Here is a 24,491-nt window from a genome sequence, read left to right as displayed (position 1 = left end):
AATTATAACCTCTATCCTGGTTCAAGTCTGTGGTTGTTTTTTTTTTTCTTTCTTGCATTATTGACTCCCAACCTAATTTCCCACTGCACATAACCACACTTTCCTCACTCTGAGCAGATAATACTATTTCTTACCTTATTAGACAGATTTAGGTTGCAGGGTATAAACAACAATTCAAATTCTTTCCTTTTCATGTCAAGGTGGATTTTTACAGTATCTTTAGTTATCTGATACTCTCTTCCAGCTCTCCAGTCATCATTGAAAAGAGACAACCATCCCAACTATCATAGCTTGATTATTGCTGTGTGGTTTACTGCTGAATGCTAGAATGCTGAAGAATAGTGGATATGGTTTAATCCATCTCTTATAGTGAGATGTTTGGTAATATACTCACCCTCTGGATGCTCTTCAGTTTTCACCCTAAAAATAAAAAGCTGATATTCTGTCTTTATTTTTCTTCTAAGAAGAAATATCTCAAAGATTTTCTGTCTTGTTGACTTCACTTCAACACTACCTTCCTATGTCTCAACCTAGTAATGGCTTCTGTTTCTATCACTCACCCATCATAGAACCCCAGTTCTTTCAAATGTCTCTCTTTTACATCCCTGGAGGATTGCTGATCTCCATCATCTACAATTCTCCCAGTTCTTCCCCCTATTTTAATATATGTGATTTCATTCAAGCATTCTACATAAGTTGAACATCTTTCCTATGTCAGTCACTATACTAAGTGCTGGTGATACAGTCATGGTCCCTGTCCTCATATTGCATTGGAGCCTAATGGCAAAGACAGTCAACTAACTCAACACATAAATTTAAAACTATAGCCATGATAAGAGCTGCCAATGACAGCAATATTGTGCAGTTGAGAACACTTAGGAGGAGTATTTGTTTCAGCCTTATTTGTACTTTGAAGAATGACATTTGAGTAAGATCTCAATATGAATAGAATGAAGGTAGAAAAAACAAGGGTTGAGGGGAAAGGTGTTCCTGGCAAGGGCCCAGTGAAAAGTTCTTGTACAGGAGGGAGGATAGCATGTGTGAGGTATTTTCAAAAGATAGGGATTAAGAGTAGAGAGATGGAGATAACCTGGAGAGGAAGAGATAGGCTAGACCATGCCAGACCTGAAATCATGGTAAGGGGTCTGTCCTTAATTCTAAGGAAATGTGAAACCATTGTTTCAAGTGTGTGTGTGTGTGTGTGTGTGTGTGTGTGTGTGACATAGTATGTTTATAAAATACCTGTCTGGATAATACAATATATAGAGAATGGATGAATATATTAGAGAGGGGATTTAATTGAGAGGCAACTGTCCAAGTTTAGGAAATAGATGGTGATTTTTGTAGTGGGGCTGGAGAAAAGTAGATGCAGGAGACAGAGGATGATATTGATAGGTCTTGATAATAGTGAGATTAGGGAGGAGGATGTGTCATGGATGTCTCCTTGGTTTCTGGCTCGTGGAAAGTATACAGTTGCCCAACTGCTCCTCCAGTTAATCCTCAAGTATGGTTACTCTAAAGTGCTGTTCTCAACTTCTTTTACCCTCTCTCCCTTGGTCATCCTTTGGTTTTATGCTTAAACTCCCATTTCTACAAGATGTTACCAAACCACAAACCTACTCACTCCAGAGGACACACTGGTGGCCCATTTGGCAGAGAAACATATTTTGTTTAACTTTCAGTATTTTTCAATTAAAAATGTAAATTGTAAACATATAAAATCAGGAACTTTCATATATATACATAATTCTTTTTAAAATGAGGCTCCATAAACAATAAACCCATATTCTTTCCTGTCAACAGTTGACCAGAACTGGTGACAGCTGATCCTGTTAGACTGATCCCACCTTGCCATAGGTCCTGGCGTCTGAGCCTCTGGCCACCACATTCATTGAGTTTTTGGCCACTATAGGAATTAGCCTTTAACCCTCAGCTTTAGTCTATCACCACAGAACATAGAACACTCCAAGGAGAGTAGATACCTTAACCAGCATCAAACTAATGACAACTACAATACCTGAACTGGTGTTCAAATCCCAGTCTTTCTATCCCTACTCCCCCTACTGAATTATGTTACCACTAAACACCAGCATCCTATCATTTGGCAGTTAGTGATAAAGTAATTGTCAGACCAAGATATTTGATTGGTTATATTGTAGGCATTTTATGTTTACACATTTGAATTCCTTATTTTAGTATGAAGGCTATATATATTTTAAATTATATGAAGAGTCAAAAATATTACTATCTAAAAGCTTGCCCATATCATTCTTCTGTTTTCTTTCTAACTTTCTTCTAGAACTCTTAGAACGATCTCTAGCGCTTTTAAACAAAAGTCAACAACTCACTGACTTCATCGAAAAATTCAAGTGTGATGGGCCTAATGTAAATCCTGAGTTGATTCAGGGAGCTCGGAATAGCTGCCTCAAGATCGACAGTCTTCTGGAACTTCTACAAGACAGGAGGCGGCAACTAGACAAGTACCTGAAGCAACAGCGGCAGGAATTGAGTCAGGTTCTGCAGATATGTCAGTGGGACCAACAAGAAAATCAGGTAACCCAAAGGGGCACTGATGATGTCTTCCCTCAGCTAATGAAGTCTGGTTGTTATGGGAACTAGTTATTCCTAGGACAGTTTCTCAGTTGTCATGGTTAAATTATTTGATCTTTGGTTCAAACTACTATGTTACTTTTTCCAAACAGTGAATAATACTGTTATTTACTGGTAATATAATAACAAATATCTTATTTTATTTTATTGATGTTTTACAGAGAGGTAGGGAGAGGGATAGAGAGTTAGAAACATTGATGGGAGAGAAACATTGAACAGCTGCCTCCTGCACACCCCCCACCGGGGATGTGCCCGCAACCAAGGTGCATGCCCTTGACCAGAATCGAACCTGGGACCGTAGTCCGATGCTCAATCATCACCCAAAGCCCAAAGTTCACATTAGGGTCCACTCTTGGTGGGAAAAAGTAGGTTTATAGTTGTGAGTATGTGAAGCATGGTGTTAATTCTTGTAGTATTATTTATTAATTACTATATTAGTTTCCATATGAACAACTATAATCCTACTTTTGCTCATCTTTGTACATTCTATGGATTTGAGAAAGTGTGTAATGACATATATCTACCATTGTAATATGAAAAATAATCTCACTGCCCTAAGAATCCTCTGTGCTCTGCCTAGTCATCCTCTCTCCCCCTAATCCTTGGCAACTACTGATCATTTTACTAACTCCATAGTTTTGTGCTTTCCAGAATGTCATATAATTGAAATAATCTAATGTATAGTATTTTCAGATTGGGTTATTTGCTTAGAAATATGCATTTAAGATTCCTTCATGCTTTTTACATGGCTTGATTGCTCATTTCTTTTTAGCACTGAATACTATCCCACTGTATGGATGTGCCATAGTTTATTTATCCTGTCACCTACTGAAGGACATTTTGGTAGCTTCCAAGTTTTGGCAATTATGGATAAAACTTCTATAAGCATCCATGTGTAGATTTTGTCTGGATGTAAGTTTTTAATTCATTTGTGTAAAAACTAAGTGAGAAATACAATAGCCTCAGGACAAGTTTTCTTGTCCTTCCTCACCTGGGCCAAGGCTTCTTCCTATTGTCGTATCGTCAGAGACTGCTATAGGAATATTAAGGCTTTCAGAATGAACTTGTGGTTAAAAGAAATAGGCTTTCATTTGGACTCCATTCCTAACAATCTTGAGTCAAAAACAATTCAATAATAATGATAAAAATAAATATTAAATTTTAATAAAATTGGTCAATAAATAAATCATTTCTTTAAATATAAATTTTAGATTCTTAATCTTAAAATGCTCCATGTTACATTTCTCTCTTGCTAACACAGTGACAGCAGTTGGAGTCATCAGTAAAGGTGACTGTTATCTCTGTGGACTGGTAAGAGCACAGATTCTGGGGCCAGACTATCAGCTGGGTTCAAATCCTGGTTCTGTCACTTACCAGAGGAGTAACTGAGCAGTTATTTGAGTTCCCAGAGGCCCAGTTTTCTGTAAAAGGTAGATATAGTAGTATTTTCCTCAAAGTGTTGTTAAGATTATCAAGTGAGTTATTCTCCCTCAAGTAGTTAGAATGTTACTTGGCTCATAATAACTGCTATATTATAATTAGTCATTTAGGTCACCATGTCTAAAAAGGATAGTGAAAGCCCAACACATATTACTCTCCCCCCTCCCTTGTACCTCCATCTACCACCAAGCTGGTCAAGACTGGTTTTGGCCGGGACCGGTTTGGCTCAATGGCTTGGGGACTGAAGGGTCCCGGGTTCGATTCCGGTCAAGGGCATGTACCTTGGTTGCGGGCATATCCCCAGTAGGGGGTGTGCAAGAGGCAGCTGATCGATGACTCTCTCTCATCGATGTTTCTAACTCTCTATCTCTCTCCCTTCCTCTCTGTATAAAGTCAATAAAATATATTAAAAAGAGAAAAAGACTGGTTTTGCATTGAAGGGTAATTTATTATTTATTTTGAGTTTGATGGATCAAATAGAAGTCACTTTTATAATCTTAGCCATACTTGTTCAATGGGTACTCAATGAATAATTCAAAACGGAAATATGTATTTTTTTCTGCTTGTGACTTAATGCCCATTTGTTTAAAATGTAGGTGAGATCACTTCCATATAGGTAATTGCTATGAGCATTTGACATACTGTCACCTTTTAGACCTTTATACAGCACTGACATTCATGCACTGGGGGAACCCTCTTTTCCCCCCAGTGCATGAATGTCAGTGCCCTCTCACAGTCCGGGACCCCAGAGAGGTCCTTAGTGCTGCTGCGGGGGTGGGAGAGGCCCCTGCACCACTGCTGCTTTCCCCATCTGTGAGCCTGGCTTCTGGCTGAGTGGTGCTCCCGCTATGGGAATGCACTGACCACCAGGGGGCAGCTCCTGCACTGAGCATCTGCCCCCAGTGGTCAGTGTGCGTCATAGTGACCGGTCATTCCACTGTTAGGTTGATTTGCATATTAGGGTTTTATTATATAAGATGAGCACTGTCATAGGAACATACATATACACATTCATTAAAGAAATGGATAAATAAGCAAGCAAACACTAATGGAATTAACCTAAGTATACTGTATTATTACCTATTTTTATTAAATTGAAAAAATCATAGACATATTCTTGTGTCAAAAGTACAATAGGTAATTTTAATGGGTATAATATTTCACTGCTTTAATTAGTATAATTTAAGAAAATATCTTATTGGTGAGGAAGTAGAGTCTCTTTAGTTTCTTAATTAGTGCTTACAGTGTTATAATTATGTGAATAAAGAAATATTTTTTTAAAAAATATATTTTTATTGATTTTTTACAGAGAGGAAGAGAGAGGGATAGAGAGTTAGAAACATCGATGAGAGAGAATCATCAAGCAGCTGCCTCTTGCACACCCCCTACTGGGGATGTGCCCACAACTAAGGTACATGCCCTTGACCGGAATCGAACCCGGGACCTTTCAGTCCGCAGGCTGATGCTCTATCCACTGAGCCAAACCGGTTTCGGCTGAATAAAGAAATAATTTAAAATCCAGGTAGATACAAGCATAATTATCTTACCTAATTTTTAGTTTCTCTGAATGATCTATTCTGAAGTTTAATTGATGATGCAATGATGAAGAATAGCAGCAGGTTCATCAAATTGGGTTCTATGATAATCATGTTCCTGGATGATCTACCTGATAGAACATTGTGAAACCTCAGTTGATGCGAAGGCACATACTTCATTGGAGGGCAAATATTTTTTGTTGGTTCTTTACTTATTTTAAGGGAACTCAGGAGCTGTCAAACTTTACATGAATGAAGTACTCATTTTGTCAATCATTTGAACCACTTAAGAAAAAGGAAGAGTAAGAAGAGAATTAGAGCAAAGATGACTGATGAGTAATAACGTGGTTGTCTGAATGTCTGATATATTGCCTCTCATAAGGGCCATTTAAAAGACACATTTAGCGCTACTCTGTGTCTAAATTATTATGGTCTAATGATTTTGAACTATAATAGTCTAGCTAATTTAACTTTCTGAGAGAAAATTGAATGACCAGAACAATGACAATTTAAGATTTACATCAATCAAAGGAAAAAAACAAACAAATGAAAATCACAGATTTTTTCTATCTTAATTGAAATATGGTAGTCTGATAAATATCATCCTAGAATGTTCTTTTTGTATCATTGTTTTTCAGATGTAAAAAATGTGCACTTGTTTTACTTTGAAAAATGTGCAGCTGACCATTTTTTCCAATTCCAGCAGCATCTTATTTTGCATATAATCTGCTGTTTCATTAATGAAAATCAGAAGCAGCTTGGAGTATTTTGTGCATAATTAATTATTTTGGCAAGAAGATTTATGAATGTAATTTTTTTCAATTGCTCCAATCAGGCATAAGTGAGACAAACAGATAAATTAAAACTAAATTATTCATAGTCTCTTTGTACAAGACAGCATCAAGGACATTGAGGAATAGTAAGACATGAGGGAAGATCATCTGTTTTTACCCTCAGATCACATATACTTAAAAGATACACATCTTTGTAGAGGAAAGAGGGAAATAGAATCAACATTTGCAAGTTTTATGCCATATATATTATAATTACATAACCATATGTAATCATATTCCTTTTTAAAAATATATTTTTATTGATTTTAGAGAGGGAGAGGGAAAGAGAAAGAGAGAGATAGAAACATCAGTGATGAGAGAATCATTGATTGGCTGCCTCCTGCACACCCCCCACTGGGGATTGAGCCCACAACCCGCGCATGTGCCCTTGACTGAAATTGAACCCAGGACCCTTCAGTTTCCAGGCCGATGCTCTACCACTGAACCAAACCAGCCAGGGCCATATTCATTTTTAACAGGCAATTGAAATGATATCAGGCTCAGGGTACTAGTCTGGTACCTGGTGGGCTGCTATAAAACTTTGCGTACACACACACTTTATATGATACTACCTTCTAACTAGGAGTTAGAGCTTGGATGATTGATCAGCTTCAATTGATATGAAATAATATAAAAGTGCCTAGTGTAGTGACTAGCGCATAGTAAGAGTTTAAAACAAAATCTTTCTTTGAATGTAGCTTTCTAACATTGGCTGGCATATCAAATAGTGAATTATCCTGATGATACTGGTATTCAATATTTGAGCCCAATAATATACATGACTTTTGAACACTCATAGGTTAAAATTTTCACAAAATTTTATTTTTGCACTTAAGCCCTGTTAGTCAGTCTCTCTCTCTCTCTTTCTCTCTCTTCCTCTCTCTCTCTCTCTCTCTCTCTCTCTCTCTCTCTCTCTCTCTCTCTCTCTCATTTCTCTCTCTCTGAATATAAATGGCTCCCCATCATCTAAGGTACATCCCTAAGTTATACTGGGAAAACCATGCTTTACATATCTTTGGTAGAGATGCACATGCCACTAGACTGGTCTTTTCTTGAAAAAAAAAAAAAAAAAAAAGACTTTTTCCTCACCGCTGGGAGGATTCCCAGCAATGTGTCAAAGGTAATGCTAGAAATAAAATTTAGGTCCAGAGATGTCCACTGTACTGATTCATGGGACTTAACAGCTTTCCACCATTGAGTAGTTGGAAGTGAAGAGCCCACCTAAACACAAACAAGAGTTGAAAGCAATCTTGGGAAGGGAAGTCCTTAGTGCCAAGTTTCTTACAATATAAATGTCGGAAGAGGAATGATATGTTAACACAAGTCAGAATAATTAAATACATAAAATTATGATTTCAGACAGGGAGATAGATGATCTGTTAAAGCTGTTTATAAAATAACAAATTTTGCCTCTGACAAATAATATAATATATTAGCTTTCCTGATACCCATCAACAGAGAATACTGGGATTCGGTAATTTGCTAAGGAATACTAATATCTTCCCATTGACTTCAGTAATTCACGGAAGGCTTCCAAATTCCACAAAAGAAAATTGTCCTCCTGGGATGTCTGAGATAGAGTCCAAAATAACAAGCCAATAATGAGACCAGTCTCAGAATACATCTAAAAAAACCCAATCCCCATTCAGGCATAATTGTTTTATCCTCTGCTTCCAAGTCCTCAGGTACAAACATCAGTGACACAGCTTTAATGCTTCTTAATACTTTTCCACCTAAAGAAGCAAATGAATGTCTGAAGTCTGGTTATTGCCTAGTTAAATACAGAGTGCATTTGACTAGATTGTCTGATGCAACATAATGGAAACTGGTTTCCCTACAGTCAAAAAGAAAAAGAGCTATGGGCGCTTTATATTGTTGGTTAATGCCAACATGCCTTCAAAATCAAAGAGACATTAGACCTGTCACCTGTGGCCTTCAACTATAGTTGAAAACACCTCTGTCTATGCGTGCATTTTTGGTAATTGGAAGAGAGCTTATTAAAAAGTCTTGGGTTAAAGAAGATAAATAACTGATCCCCTGGCCCCCATTATCAGTTTTTTGTTTGTTTGGTGTCTCTAATAGTAACTGATTCTTTGGCAGGAACTGTTGGGACTGTCCCACACATGGAAAAGAAAATGAAACTAATTTGAAAGATATTTTCATCTTCCCTTAAGGATTTCTAGTTTGAATTGTTTATTGCTAGCTTACCCTCTGCAGCATAGTTTTAAAGATCAAAAATAAGATCTGATCTCAGATTCTAGAACAAATTGCAGAGAAAGGGACGATGCTGCTTTTATTCAGTCCGATGCATCACTTTGGGTTGCAGCAGATGATTATCTTCTTGCCACTTGGGTCATTTATCCTTGATCATCAGACAGTACTTTCTATGTGTTTCGTGCGTTCCCCAGGTTTTGGTTCCATCTTTAACACGTATTGTTTAGGAACAGGAATTCTCAGTTTGTGCTTGTTGCCTCCTCTGCCACAGCTGGTGTCTTCCTCTGAGGCACTCCTTCTCTCTAATGCACTGTGTCCATTGAGCGCCATGGTTGTACACAGGACCTATTCCCATGTTAGAATTAGAGTTTATAAATATATTGTTGCATTTTGGTTTTTGTCTTAGGAACATTCAAAAACTAGCCTTGTAAGAACCATTTCTGTTTTCTGGAACCCTTTGGTTCTCCATCATACATTCTGACTGTGGCATTTCTGTGTTCAACCGTGGGACTTTCTTCTTATTGGTTGTGTAACCTTAAGTGAGTTGCTTAACCTGTATGTGTCTCAGTTTCCTCATCTATTACAAAAGTAAATATCTTCATCAAAGGAGGGGTACAAAGGTTAGATAAGGTCACTTGTAACCTGCCTAGAGTAGTACCTGACACCCCTCTGTGAAGGTAGGGTTCATTTATTTTACTTTTTTTATTCTTATCTCCCAGTTAGGAGGTCAATGTAGGGATGGGTATTCAATAAGCAAAGACTAGTCTTTCCTGGCCCAAGGCTACCTTCAGTAGTGCTCACTTCCAACCTTCCCATCCTGGTACATTCCTACATTAATCCTCCTTCATGCATCTTCAGTTCCTGCAAAAAAAAATGCTTATGTCTCATCTATTCAAAAATTTTTTAAAAGGTGGGAGAAACCTCATGGGTACCGCTGCTTTTCTGAAAGCTATCACCTGATCCTTCCTTTGCTCAGCCAGTGAACTTCTTTGGAAAAGTTATTAGCTGAACTTCAGTACCCCTACCCAGTGGTCCATACATGCTTACCAACCAATGCTTCATCCCACTATTTTCCTGATTTCACTATTTTAAACAGCCTCTAATTAAAACTCAGTCTTTAGATCTACAAATAAGGATTGTCTCAAAATCCTTGAGTTGTAGAACCATCTGATAAAAATATAATGCAGACAATGTATGTGATTTTATTTGTTTATTTATTTATCTATTTATTTAATTTATCTTTAAATCCTCACCTCAGGATTTGTTTTTTTAAATTGATTTTTTTATAGAGAGTGGAAAAAGAGAGAGAGAGAGAGAGAGAGAGAGAGAGAGAGAGAGAGAGAGAGAGAGAGAAACATTGATGTGAAAGAGAAACATCTATAAACTGCCTCCTATACATGGCCAACTAGGGATTAAACCCTCAATCTATGTATGACTGGGAATATAACCCACAATCTTTTGCTGTATTGGACAATGCTCCAACCAACTGAGCCACCTGGCCAGGGCCACATATGTGATTTTAAAAGTTGTAGTAGCCATGTCCTAGCTGGTTTGGCTCAGTGGATGGAGCATCAGTCTTCAGACTGAAGGGTAGCAGGTTCAATTCCAGTTAAGGACACATACTTCAATTGCAGGCTCCGACCCTGGCCCCAGTCATGGCATGTGCAAGAGGCAACCAATGGTTGTGTCTCTCTCACATAAATGTCTCTCTCTTTCACTCTCTCTAAAAATCAATGGGAAAATATTCTCGGGTAAGGATTAACAAAAAAATAAAATAAAAACAAAAGTTGTAGTAGCCACATTAAAAAAGTAAAAAAGAAACATTAAAAAGTTTAAAAGACTCATAAAAACATGAAAAGCAATAACATGTGTTTAATACAACATATCCAAAATAGTATTTCAACATTTAATCAATATGAATGTTCTTAATGAGATATGTTTATTAATTTTTAAAACTATGACTATGAAATCTGCTGTGTATTTTATACTTAGAGTACATCCCAAAATGGACTTGTCACATTCCAAGCACTCAATAGCCATATGTGCTTATTGGCTACCACATAGGACAGTGCAGGTCTACACCATTTGACTGAGTTTTTCTGGCACCCTCTTTAATATCCAAGAAAGCTCTTGGTTTTCATTGAACACCTCTGATTGCTTTTTCTTTGCATCTTTGCTGATTTTCCTTTCCTTTCTCTCTGTCTTCCTTCATTCTCAGATAGGTGGTCCCCTTCCCCTGTAAAAAAGATCTGTCCCACTCCTTCTCTATCTTAGTTCTATCTGCTCTGGGCACTGAGGATCTAGCATGTCATGTCAAACCAGTGGAATGACCATGAACACTGCTGAAAGGTGGGAACTGGAGAGAGAGAAAAAATGTTCTTACTTCCTCCTTAAACTATCATTCCCTTGAACTGATTTCTAGTGCATACTCTCAATGCCTTTTGTTCTTTTCTTTCCACATGTTTTTATCCTTTGTAGGGACCATGTTCTATAGAATGCCCTGGTGCATCACTTACTGTACTTACCACTCGGCAGCTGATATAATTTACACCCTTATAAAAAGCGCTCTTGGAATATCTGTGCAGCTGTCTGCAGTAGGTACGCAGGGCACCATGACTGATTTACGGGGTGGCAGAATATTACAGTTGACAAGCTCTTAGTTATTTAGGGTGTTGTGCTTTTACAAGAAGAACTCTGAGAGCCTGTTCTGCATGTGTCCGAAGGCACACATAGTAAATCTAATCTCAGAGGCTGCACATGTGTGTGAATGCCTCGCTGAGCTGTAACACCCACACAGCGAACTACTTATTTCTGAGTTTTATGCCAACTTGTTTTTACGTCTCTCCCCAGAGTGCATTCAGTAGTAAAAATGTGTAGATTTAGAAAGTCAGTTTGCTTCATCAGGCAGGTATGTGATCAGGATATATGGACTATCACCACAGACCTTTAACTGCATTCACTTGTAGGGAACAGTATTGGCATACAGGAATAGTATTCTTTGGGGGTTGAAATAGTATTTGCCAAATGTAGGGGTGAGGTCAGTAGATACCTTTTAAAAATCAAACAACTCATTCCTCTCCTGCTTTCATCGCCACTGACATGTGCTAGATGACAAGTCTTTGAGTCACAAAATTAAATAGGTTTACTGAGGGTTCAGGCTTCTCACCTGTTTTTAGAGATTAACAAACACCTGTTTGTACCCACTTTTATTCACTCAGATTCTATATTAACTTTCTCTATTGAAGCATTCTTGAGATTTCAGAGTTCTTCTCCCTTGAGCTAAGAATAAATAAAACTTACTCCCAACACTTAATACATTAAATGATCTCTGAAAGTTGGTTATAGTCATGATTCATTTTTCTTTGATGAAACCCTTAAATCATTTCTCTAGTTGTGTTTTTATATGGGCTCACAGCACCTTTTGTGAGAAATTATTTGTATAAAATTAAATAAATGAATAAATGTTATAGCTCTTGATAAAGTACTCTGTGTGTTCTAATGTGCACACTATACATAGTATCTATTTCTAATTGGGATACCAGAAAGACAGACTATCTTCAGATAGTTGTAATACATAAACATTACGTTTTAGGTATGAGAACTGATGAATGTTTGTATTATAAACAGCTTACCAAATATTATGAAGAAAATGAGGTGCATTTCACATGAAAACTGTACAGTATCACCATTATTCTTTTCTTTGCATCGATGGCAGCCTAAAATGATGGCTAACAAAGATTTCCAATTAGAAGGAAGCCAGAGAAGCCCTCTTATCCCATATTTTACTGCCTATTCCATGCTGAGAAATGCCAGGCATTAGTATAGACCCTTTGATTTCATAACCAGCTTTGTGGTATCAGCCCTGTAATGGTAATGGAATGTCCTATTCTAGGTAACCACTAACTCAACTTCTGTGTTGTGTGTGTGTGTGTGTGTGTGTGTGTGTGTGTGTATTGTGTGGAGCTCCATGGCTAACCTAGTTTTCTCCTTGGCCACCTGCTTCAAACATTTGTCCATATTATAGGAGATCAAATAAATCCCGAGGCTGCTGTAGTCAAGACAGCCTAGGCTAGAGGAAAGCATAGTGTAGTGTCCACCATTTTTAATGGACTGTCAGGATTAATTTTTCAGGTTTGAAGTAATTCCCACTCATACCCATGGTTATAAAACTTTAGCTTGGCCAAGGATGGCATCAGGGCATAGTGGAAAGAACATGAACTTTTAAATAATGAAGGCTTAGGGACGAATCCTGGTTTTGTCACTTACTATGTGGACCTGGATAAGCTGCTTAAGCTCTCCTCATCTCTAAAGTGATGATATCATGCTTGCTATAGAGTTGTTGAGGGAAATAGAGGTGATGCCCAAAAAGCAACTAGCAAACTGTCTAGCATGTAGGGGGCTCTTAGAAATCAGTAGCAATGATGTGATCATGCAACCACACTGCATAGGGTTTGAGAGTAAAAATCCAAGTATCTTTCTTTTCATTTGGATAAATAATCTGCAGCCAGATACTTCATGTTATCAATTCAATGCCAACTTAAGTCATCATTTAAAAATGTACTACTTCTTTCAAGTCCTTTGCTATTTGTTGTTTTAACAGTGTAAGGTATGTATTGTAAATAAAATCTAAATGAGTTATGCCCCATTTATAATGTCAACAGAGTTTTAATAATTTCTTCATTTATTTTCTGAACACAGATTTTCAGCAACTGCACCAAACAATATTTTTGCCTTGTCTTTTTATAGTAGAAATATAATTCTGCATATACTGTTATGCTGTTAATTATCTTCGTGTGGGTCTATGTAACTGTATTCAGATTCACATTCTTATCCAGGAAAGGGGATTCAAAGCATGCATGATTCAGAGATTGTGAGGGAATCTATTTTGGTTCTTCTTTGTTAGGAGATTTTGAATAATTTTCTTCATGCTGTGTAATCTGGACTGATATAGTATTTTCATGTTTTTCAGGGATTACTTTATTTTTTTCTCTCTGAAGAATGTAGAAGTTGAGTAAAGAAAACATAAAAACCCCACCATAATTATTTAATACATGAGATGAGTTTATCCAAAGAGAAATTGATGTAGTTATGTTTTGAAAGGTTAAGGAAATATTTTTTAATTTTTACTCAGTATTCTAATCATTTGAAAATTGATCTCTGTTGCTTTTTACTTAGGTTACTTGTTGGTTTCAGAAAACCATAAGAGATTTACGGGAACAAAGTCTCGGTTCATCACTTTCAGAAAATGAGGAGCTAATCCGTAAGCATGAGGAACTAAAAATAAAAGCAAAGGTAAGAGTCACATTAAAAATTAATTGAAACATGCAAGTAATTTAGAGAGGCACTGAAAACTCTCTTTGCATAGCCCACTATTTAAATAGGAAAGATTCTGATAGCATTCACTAATACCACTGCCCACTGACTGTTCTTCTAAAATAATAATGAACAAAACAACAGCTTCTACAGCAAAACTATCTTTTCAAAATAATTACTATGTGTCAGACACTGCATTGAGTGTAAGAGATGCATTATCTAAATTATCACAAACCCCCTAAGGAGTAGGTATTATTTTTTTTCATTTTACAGATCAAAACAAACTAAAAGCAGAGGCTTACAGAAGCAAGATAACTTTACTAGTGTAATATATCTTGTCAGTAGCAAAGTTGGAATTTTATTGCAAACCTTACCTAACTCCACTCTACTGTGCCAGCTTTCTTTAAAAAAAAATATGTTTTTCTACACTGAGGTCTCAGTATGATTTCTAGATACAGTTTACTTGCTGTTTCCATTTATATTTCCCCAATCCCTTAATTTGCTTCACATTTCTTGGTTTTGCACAAATTAATGGCTACCAGCTGGGCAACCACTTGCAGGTGTTTGAATGTGCAAAATGGAACCATGAAGTGCTGAGGCAGGAGGGGCAGAGCAACTACAGAACGGTGCTCCCTCTGCATTGTCTGGTTTGGAAACGGACGCCTGTGTGCATATGGGGTTTATGAATACTTTCCAGAATTCTTTACAGGTGCTCCATTTTGATCTGCAGGAAAACAAAAGTCTATTTGTAGTAGACTGAATGTGAACGGTAAATACTTGATTCAATATCAGGCATAGGGAACTTTCTATTATCAATATGTTGGGTGGCTGGTAGCTATCAGTATAGCCCAGTCAAAAAGCTCTGGAAAACAATGGGCCATACTTCTAGCCAATGGTTGAGAATAAGGAAGACAAACCAAATAAATATTACATGTTTGGGAGGATGGGATTTGGGTGGGGCAGGAAAGGCAGTAGACTGCACTGATCTGGACTGAAGTTTCCTTATGAGAATCATGATGCCTTTGTTTGTTTTTGCTTCTCTTTGAACACCGCAGTACGCAGAGGCATTCAAAGTGTTTGCTTTGAATATTTGTTTAACTGATAAAAGATGCAATTACAACGACTTATGACTGATGATTTTTTTAAGTTCATTAAAAATGTCTCTAGGAATTTTTTTTAATTATACAAGAATTTATTCTGTGTGTCAAACAAGTTTTATCAGTGAAAATCTATCAAAATCCCTAACTAGTAAGCACAAGAAACACCCTCAATTGTATATAGGAGTTGCTTCCTTCAAAACAAACAAAAACAAAACAAAAAAAAATTGACATGTCCACGTAATGTAGACCTCCTTAGCGTTATATTCACTGTTAACTGTGGACTATGGTTTAATACAGCCTTGAGAATAGTTGGAGTAGAATATTTGTTAGCATATAATCTCACTTCTAATAGGACACAGTTTATGATTCTTTACATTCCACATTTGTAGTGCTGATATCCATAAATAGAAAAACACAGACATTCTTTTCACCATTATCCCAATGTTGCAGACATAAGGGGTTTAAGAATTAAATTTTTAAGCATAAATTTTATTATATAAAGTACATCATAGAAAATTTCTAAACTATAAGGAAAATAAAAGTGAATTATTCAAACCAAAAATAGCCATTGTTAAGATAAGCATTCTTAATATTTTTTGTACATTTCCTTTCAATTTTTTCCTGCACAACCCTAAAAACACATGACATCAGAGTTATGCTTTTTTATTTTAACTTTATCATAACCTAATAACCTTTAGCTGAAAAATACTTTATTATATGAATCCTGAATTTATTACAGGATTACACAGTTTAATTACGTATAGAAGCTAAACCATATGAATATCTAAAAGCAAATGTTATTTTTAAAAGGTACAAATTCCTGATAAACACCATTATGTTCCAGACAAATCAACTGCTTCCTTTCAGAGTTTTGAGCCTCTCAGAAACCAGTTAAAAATCTCATGGATCAGTTGAGTATTAAAGCATATAAGTAGGGTTTTTTTTTTTTTGTTTGTGTGTGTTTTTTTTTTTTTTTTTTTTTTTTTTTTTTTTTTTTTTTTTTTTTTTTTTTTTTTTTTTAGCTGAACTGATTTTAGAAACAGAAAGAGAAAACGATTTCTCTTTGTCTTCCTTGAAAATAAATTTATTTTCTTAAAAAAGTGTATACATTTGCTTTGCTGGGAGTTCATTTTATTGCTTATCTTGAAACATTCTTTAACGGATAAGATTTTCCATCCAATCTGTGGTTTAGCCAATGGAGCTCCCAATATCAATACCATCTTTAAAAATTACCAAAATATTGAAATATTGACCCAATTTAGATTGGGTCAACCCAATAGAGATGAGTACTCAAACATGACTTGTTGATAAAAAGGTTTTGAGATACTTGCTGTCATTTGGGACACTAGATAATCCAATGGCAAGATAACTGGTTATTCAAGGCAGCAGGGGACCCTAAATCAGTGCAAATGCAGAGGATAGAGTGGCCCTCTGTTCTGGGGTGACCCACCACAGCTTTCCAGAAGAATGGGGTTTGAGCAGATGGATGGTATCTGAGCAGTTGGTTAGAAGAGGGTGGTTGTTCCAGAATAAGGTAAAATGATAAGACCAATCTGTCTATGACAAGAGTTAAAGGTCCTAGCAAAGCTGAACACAGAGAAGAGAGATTGTCCAGAGGTTATATGTATCCACAGTGATTCCATAAGAAAGAAATGCTAACCAAGCATGACCATTAAGGAAAGGAAACTTCCATAAGTTGAGAAATAGAAGAGCTTCCTGAGGCTGTGGAAAGCGGGCCTAGGGGATCTCAGATTACAGGATCGGTTGTGCTTGTTAGATTTAAAACAACATGAATGTAAAATCACCTCTTCAGAGCTGGCCAAAAGGAGTGGAACTGATCAAAGGAGGAAATAATGGCATTTCTGAAAAGTGGAGACTGTGTCTCACTCACCTGGGTATTCCCAGCGTTAGAATAGTTCCTGGTATGCTTGATTCATGTGTATTCAGCCCTTTGAACTGTGAAGATGAAAAGAAACATTCTTTTAATTTCTTTCTATGATTCTTTGGTGACTTTAGCTAACCACTCAGTTTTCTTTTAACTATTTATCTACTCATTATCTTTATTTTATTTATTTATTTGTTTGTTTGTTTGTTGTTAATCCCCACCCGAGGATATTTTTCCATTGATTTTGACTTTTATAGAGAATGGAAGGGATGATGTGAGAGAGACACATTGAGTGGCTACCTCCCACACTCACCATTATCAGGGCCAAGGATTGAGACTGCAACTGAGGTACATGCCCTTGACTAGAATTGAACCAGGGACCCTTCAGAGGGCCAACACTCTATTCACTGAGCCAAACCAGCTAGGGCTTTATTTATTTAAAAAACTTTGTTCCCCCAGACTGGAGTTACACAAACTCTTAAATTCATTATAAATCTCTGGCTTGGCCATTCTCTTGCTTTATTTTATTATTGCTCCCTTCATTCTCTCTCCCCATCACATTTCCATTCTCACAAGCACTCTAATGGGTTCAATATGTGTCTGTAGACATATTCCCATTCTTAAAATATATACAGTTACATGTTTCCAATTTGCAAAAATGGGCCTAAGGCATGTATCTCATGGTTTCTTCCCATAACACTGCTTGCTAGTACTGGGCAGGCTTTATCTCTTGCCTATGGCACTCAGCCTTATTCTATTCCAGATGGCCAGTGACCCTGACGCTGAGACTTGCCACCTTTTGGCTCCTCAAGGAAGCTTGTCTTATCTATAAGCTTTAGTCTCATTGTCCTTCCCAGGAAGGACCAGCTGTATTATTTATAGAACTCAGTGCAAAATGAAAATATAGATATTTCCTTTACAAATTATTGAGATTTTATTTACTTTTATTTTTGTTAATCCTCACTCAAGGATATTTTTTCCATTAATTCCTAGAGAGAATGGAAGGGAGGGGGAAATGAAGAGAAATATCATTTGGTTGCCTCCCCCTTTGCTCCCCCTTCCTCTCTCCTACCCAAGATTGGACCTGCAACCCAGATACTTGCCCATGACCAGAAATTGAACCCAAGATCTTTCATTCCAAGGGCCAGTGCTCTAACCACTTAGCAACACTGGTCAGGGCAAATATTATTGGAAATTTTAATGCACCAATAGCACAACATTAACCCAAGCAAAGCTTCCTTCTAAGCACAGGGTCCTGTGTGGTGGTACAGGTAACTGAACAATGAAGCTGGTACTATGACAATGCTAATATCTCTGGAAAGAGCTAGCAACCTTAAATGGTTAACCACTTTCCTTAGCTACCTTTATGAAACTCTTTCCACCTGGACTAACAAGTTTTCTAAAAATAGAGATTATAATGTTATAACAGGTTGATTCTACGTGGAAACAAACAGGTTGAAATTTCGGCTATGTCACTCACTATGCAATCTTGGGTACACTTGACCTCTCTGAGTAAGGAGGAGCCTTGCCATGAAAACTCAATGAGAAACTATTTTTGAAAACATCCCCATTTCAGTGGTGGCTCCAAAAATGTTGTTTACTTTCCCAGCCATGACGTAAATGTTCAAATAGTTTCATCTGTGGTTTTCAACAGTCTCATTCCTTGTTCTTAGAGAAGGATTCCAATTTTATGTGTCCTTAAACAGGAAGAAGCATATTACATTTTGGACTTTTATTTGGGTGTGGGTATGAGGAGAAGAGGGAATGTTCCTTTCAGAGGAGATTTAACACAGAAATAAGGCCTCAAGCTGGGGATTCATTAGTGAAACTCCTGTAAATAATCTGGGAATCCAGGGGAAGTAGGTGTTTCTGCTTCCCACAGCTAAAGCACACAGCAGGAACTGTTCTGTTTTGCTTATTAGTTCTTTCAGATAAAAAAAAATTTTTGAAAGTGCCTCTATCTTGCTGGAATGCACTCAAATAAGAAATATAGCAACTTTCATATCTCTTAATAATTATGATACCTTATTCAGACTGTGCTGAAATAATTGAATTAAAGGATTTGTGATTTTGGCCTTTAGTTTCTTAAAAAATATTATTTAAAGATCTTTAAAAACTACCAGTGCTTAGGTCTCATGGAATCTTTATTAGAGAAAAAAGTCAAGTCCACACTCAATCACTGAGCCAAGCCAGCTGGGCTAACTGGGGTGCATTTTAGAAGATTACTTTGGAAATAATGTCAATGATAAGAATGGAAGGGAGTGATATTGAAATCAGGACAGTCACTTAGAATGTTGTTTAAATGAGAGTGTCTTTAGGTGGATGTCTTTTTTTGAGATGTAAGTCATTAATCCCCCTTTTAAAGGCTTAAAGAGACATAGCCTTCTTATTCAAGCGTGGCTCCCAGGAGCAACAGCAGCAACATCTGGACATCTTAGCACTGCAAACTCTCACACTCCACCCAGCAAACCTATTAGGTCAGAATCTGCATTTTAATCCAGAGAATTTGAATTGACAATAAAGTTTAAGAGGAACTGCTTAGAAGTTTGTATTATATATTTTATGTAACTTCATATTCTCCTCGATGTTCATAGATGAATATGTATTGTTTAGGAAGTCCTTGAGTAAAAATATTTTTTTTTAAGTTCTGGGAGAAATAAAATTGAAAATTGTGTATAGAAACATCATCTTCAATGTTTTACTTATAGTAGAAATAGTCCTCAGATTCAAGATTAAAATCATCTTCCATGATTCATCATCTAATCCGATTTTCCAAGTCATTGAAAATATTTTCCAGTTGTTGCTGGGTGATTTCATAAATCGGATTTGTGACCTTGGCCTCTAGTTTCTTCAAAAATATTATTTAGAGATCTTTAAAGAATACCAGAGCTTAGGTCCCATGGAATCTTTATTAGAGAAAAAAAATCAAGTTTAAAGTTACAAAATATTTATATAACTATGAGAAGTAAAGCAAAATCTCTTGCAAGCTTATTTGAATAATTTAAATGCATAATTATTATCATAGAATTACTGTAAGAAAGTGCCTTTTTTCTCATTAAAAACAACTTTATTTTTGAGAGCATTACAGATATCCCAAGTTTTCCCCCTCATTGCCCCCCTCCATCTGGTTCCCATCCCACTCCAGGCCTTCACCACCCTACTGTCTGTGTCCATGGGTAATATCTTTGGTTAATCTTCCCTTCTTTCTGAGATTTGTCGGTCTGTCCCATGTTTCTATTCCTCTGGTTTGATTTTATTCACCAGTTTATTTTGTTCATTAGATTTCTTGTTCATTTATTTTGATTTTTAGATTCAACTGTTGATAGATATGTATTTATTGTCATTTTATTATCCATATTTTAAATCTTTTCTTCTTCTTTCTCCTTTTTCTCTTTTCTTCCCCCCTCCTCCTCCTTCTCTTCCTCTTCTTCTTCTTCCTTTTCTTAAGGAAAAACCTTCAACATTTCACATGATACTGATATGGTGGTGATGAACTCCTTTCACATTTTCTTGTCTGTGCAACTCTTTATCTGACCCTCAATTCTAAATGAGAGCTTTGCTGTTAAGAGTAATCTTAATTGTAGGTTCTTGTTATTCATCACTTTGACTATTTCTTGATACTATCTTCTGGCCTGAAAAGCTTTTGCTCAGAAATCAGCTGACAGGTGTATGGGTACTCCCTTGTAGGTAACTGCTTTTCTCTTGCTGCTTTTACAATTCTGTCTGTCTTTAACCCTTGGCATTTTAATTCTGAGGTGTCTTGGTGTAGGCATCTTTGGGTTCCTTGTTTGGGACTCTTTACACTTCCTGGTCTTATAAATATATTTCTTTCATCAGGTAGGGGAAGTTTTTTGTCTTTATTTCTTCAAATAGGTTTTCAATATTTTATTATCTCTCTTCTCCTTTTGGAATCCCCAAAATATGAACGTTGGTACCTTGAAATTGCCCCAAAGACTCCTTACACTATCTTCATATTTTTGGACTCTTTTTTCTTTTTGCTCTTCTGATTGGGTATTTCTTTCTTTTTTTTTTCTTCTTGTTTGTTTTGCTTCCTTATATTCCAAATTGTTGATATGATTTTCAGAATCCTCTACTCTATGGTTGAATCCTGTAAATTATGCTTAATTTCGGACTGGTCCTTTGCCATGTCTTTGACATTCTCACTAAGATTCTTAAAAATATTACTAAGCCCCCTGAAGGTCTTATGAAGATCCTTGAGTAACCTTATAACCACGGTGTTGAATTCTGTGTCCAGTAATTTGCTTGTTTCATTTATGACATGTTTCTTTGTCTCCCCATTTTGGCTATTTCCCTGTGCTTCTTTTTATATATCATATAGAGCTGCTATGTCCCCTGGAGTTGGTAGAGTGGCTTTGTGTAGTAGGTGTCCTGTAGGGCCCAGTATCCTCCCCAGTCACCTGAGCTGGGCACTTTAGGTACACCCCTGTGTGGGCTGTGTGCACGGTCTTATAGCTGAGCACTGATTGATATCAGCATCTCTAGGAAATATTGACCTCCAGGCCAATTAGCTGTGAGGACCAGCTGTGGCTACAGTGGGAGAATTGCTGTGCAGGAGACACACCTATGGGGCAGGACTTGATTCAGTGGGATTTTGGTGTTCACTGAGTCTGCCTCTTGAGTGGATATGTAGAGTTGTAATCTGCTATGATCTGAAGCTGTCCACCAGGTGCACTGGCTATAGGGCCTCCAGGGAGGTGCAAAGTCAGCCACTGCCTGGAGACTCCCTGCAGGAGATAGTTGTATGGGCTTAGAGGTGCCCAGGTGAAGCCCAGCTGTGAAGCAAGGCAGGCTCGTGCTCTTGCAGGGTCTTGGGCCTTTTATTGGAAGGTTTGGGCCATTCTGCCAAGCTGCAACTTTCTTGAGAGGTTCTAGCAAAATCTGAAGCCTGAGCCAGGACAGGCCATTTATATGGACAAGCTTCTGCAGACAGGTTGGATGGGACTTCAAATTGCATGGGCAGGGTCTCAGGGAATCATCAGGGTGGAGCAACAGTGTGGGCCAAGCTGATGGAAATAGTCAGCCCTGCAGCTGGGGAGGTCCCAATGACCCTTGTGCGCACCCCTGTCTGGGAAACAGCTGTTCCCCATGTACCTGCCTCAATGCCAGACAATCCAGTTCCTCCCTGTATGTGTCTTGGTCCCTCAGAGCCTCTCCCTGGTGCTGGAGCTGGGAGGAAGTGAGTCTAAGTTTGTTTGTCGGCCCTTTAAAAGGAACAACTGGATATCCAGCAGCTTCTGTGTCAATGAACCCCAGTCTCCACTGTTTTTTACAGCCCATAGTTATGGGAACTTCTCTTCCCAGCTCTGGGACCCTGGGCTCGGAGGTCTGATATAGGGCTGAGACTCCTTGCTCTTCAAGGGCAGCCTCTGCAGATACAATCTCCCTCCTGATTAGAACATGCTACACATGGGTGCTGGTCCAGCTGGTTCTGTGCCTCCTCCCCTCCTACCGGTGTGAGCATGCTTTCTTTTTTTACTTCTCTAGTTGTAGGACTTCCCTTCAGCCAGCTTTCAGGCAGTTCTGGATGATGGTTGTTCTGTGTTTTAGTTGTAATTTTGATATGGTTGTGGGAGGTGATGTGTACAGGAGTTTACCTACGCTGTTGTCTAGGTTCCTACAACATTTTTTTTTTTTAATCAAAAGTGGCTCTTTTAAAAATATGTTTATTGCCCTAGGATTGGCCTGCAGACTGAAGGGTTGTGGGTTCAATTCCAGTCAAGGGCACATGCCCGGGTTGCGGGCTCCATCCCCAGTAGGGGGCATGCAGGAGGCAGCTGATCTATGATTTTCTCTCATATTAATGTTTCTATCTTTCCCTCTCCCTTCCTCTCTGAAATCAATAAAAACATATTAAAATATGTTTATTTTATTTTTCTGATTACATAATATTTTCTAATTTTTTTCTAAAAGAAAAAAATAAAGAAAATTAAAATCACTCATAGTATGTAGTTATGTCTGAAAATGAGAAGGAAATGTAAAACATACAAATATTGAGTATTCCAAAACTGTGTATATGTATACACCATTGTATATGTGTTTATATACAAAATGTGTATGTGTTATTTGCAGTGTGATTTTTCTAATTATCATTATGTCATAAGAATTTCTCTATTCAAATGCATATTTGAAATATTTTTTTAATGATTGGGTGCTATTAAGCCATGTAGCTGTATCATACAGTATTTGAGGCAGCAACACAGTATTTCAGATTATGACAGTGGAGTGCATGGTACACTCCCAAGGCCTCAAGTTAAGTCCCGGCCTCTGCTTATATCTGACGTACTCTTGGGCAAAATTCTGACATATTTGAACCTGGTCTCTGTCTTTGGTAAAAGAGGTAAAAATTGTGTCTAATTGATAGAGTTGTTGTGAGGATTAATTATGTTCTCATACGATAGTACTTCACACAATGCCTTGCACCATACAACCACAACATAATATGGGCTTTTTTTTAATGGTGGTAAAATAAACAACATAAATTTTATCTTTAGTGACTTTTAGTGTATTCATAATGTTGTATAACTATCACCACTCTCTAGCTCTGGGACATTTTTATGACCTTCCCCAAAAGAAAACCATACTCATCAAACAGTTTATCCCTTCCTCTCTCCTCCCAACCATTAATCTGCCCTCTGGCTCTATGGATTTACCTTTTCTGAATATGTCATATAAATGGAGTCATATAGTGAGTGGCCTTTTGTGTCTGGCTTCTCTTGTTACTGGTGGGGAGAGGTCCTTGTCCCCACTGGTTGCTAATGGGAGTGAAATTCTTGCAATATCCCCCCCAAAAAAGGATTTTCTGAGATTCACATGAGAGAAGGAGTGATTTTCATTTGTGTGCGATTAAATCCCTGAGTTTCCAAGGGCCCCCCCTCCTTCAGTCCTGCGACAAAAAAAAGTGTAACTGTGGCTTTAAGAAGGCTAGACTTAGAGCCAGTCTCCAGAGTTTCTGTTCCAGGTAGCAGCAACCTCATACCTCATCAGGCTAGCTGAGGTTGTGTCTCCCACTGCAGTTCATCAGTCCATTGCATGGACCACACGGGTGAATGCAAGGAAGCAGGGACATGAGAGCCCCACAAGCCTAAAATTAAAAGAGAGCAAAACTCTTTTTATTTATTTATTTATTTATTTTAGGGGATTATGTATTCCCAAATAGGCCTGCAGTGGTCGTGCCCATTCTGGCCAATCATTTCTGTTCTCAGGTGTGATTGACAGACACCCTCCCTACATCGCCCCGACTTTACTGCGCTTGTACCATCTGCTCTTTGCTGGAGCTGCAGGGAACGGGCCAGTGGGGTGGATCTTTGGTCAGGGCACATACAGGTAGCAACCAGTGAATGCAAAAATAAGTGGAACAACAAATTGATGCTTCTCCCTCCTTCTCCCCCTCTCTCTTCCCCTTCCTCTCTCTTTCTAAAATTAATTTTAAAAAAAATTAGAAAAGCAGCCATTAAAAATAAGATCAATCAATGAAAAAAAATTTTAAGCAGCCATTAAAAAAATAATTTTTTTATCCTTTTTAAAGAATAGAAATATTTCC

The 24,491-nt window shown here is 37.5% G+C and overlaps 1 protein-coding gene across 4 annotated transcripts in view; it reads left to right on the top strand.

Moving 5' to 3' along the window:
- CCDC141 (coiled-coil domain containing 141) overlaps window positions 1–24,491 on the top strand; it is a 165,203-nt gene that overhangs the window by 41,926 nt on the left and 98,786 nt on the right. For all 4 annotated transcript variants that reach the window (XM_084892560.1, XM_084892563.1, XM_084892562.1 and 1 more), the window contains 2 exons: window positions 2,300–2,553; window positions 13,808–13,924. In XM_084892560.1, coding sequence (XP_084748686.1) covers window positions 2,300–2,553; window positions 13,808–13,924 — 371 coding nt within the window. The remainder of the gene's footprint in view (window positions 1–2,299; window positions 2,554–13,807; window positions 13,925–24,491) is intronic.

The sequence above is a fragment of the Pipistrellus hanaki genome (genome assembly GCF_964339955.1).
Source record: "Pipistrellus hanaki genome assembly, chromosome: 8".
In the NCBI taxonomy this organism is placed as follows: domain Eukaryota; kingdom Metazoa; phylum Chordata; class Mammalia; order Chiroptera; family Vespertilionidae; genus Pipistrellus; species Pipistrellus hanaki.
Note: the sequence above shows the minus strand (reverse complement) of the source record. Positions and strands in the feature narration are given on the sequence as shown.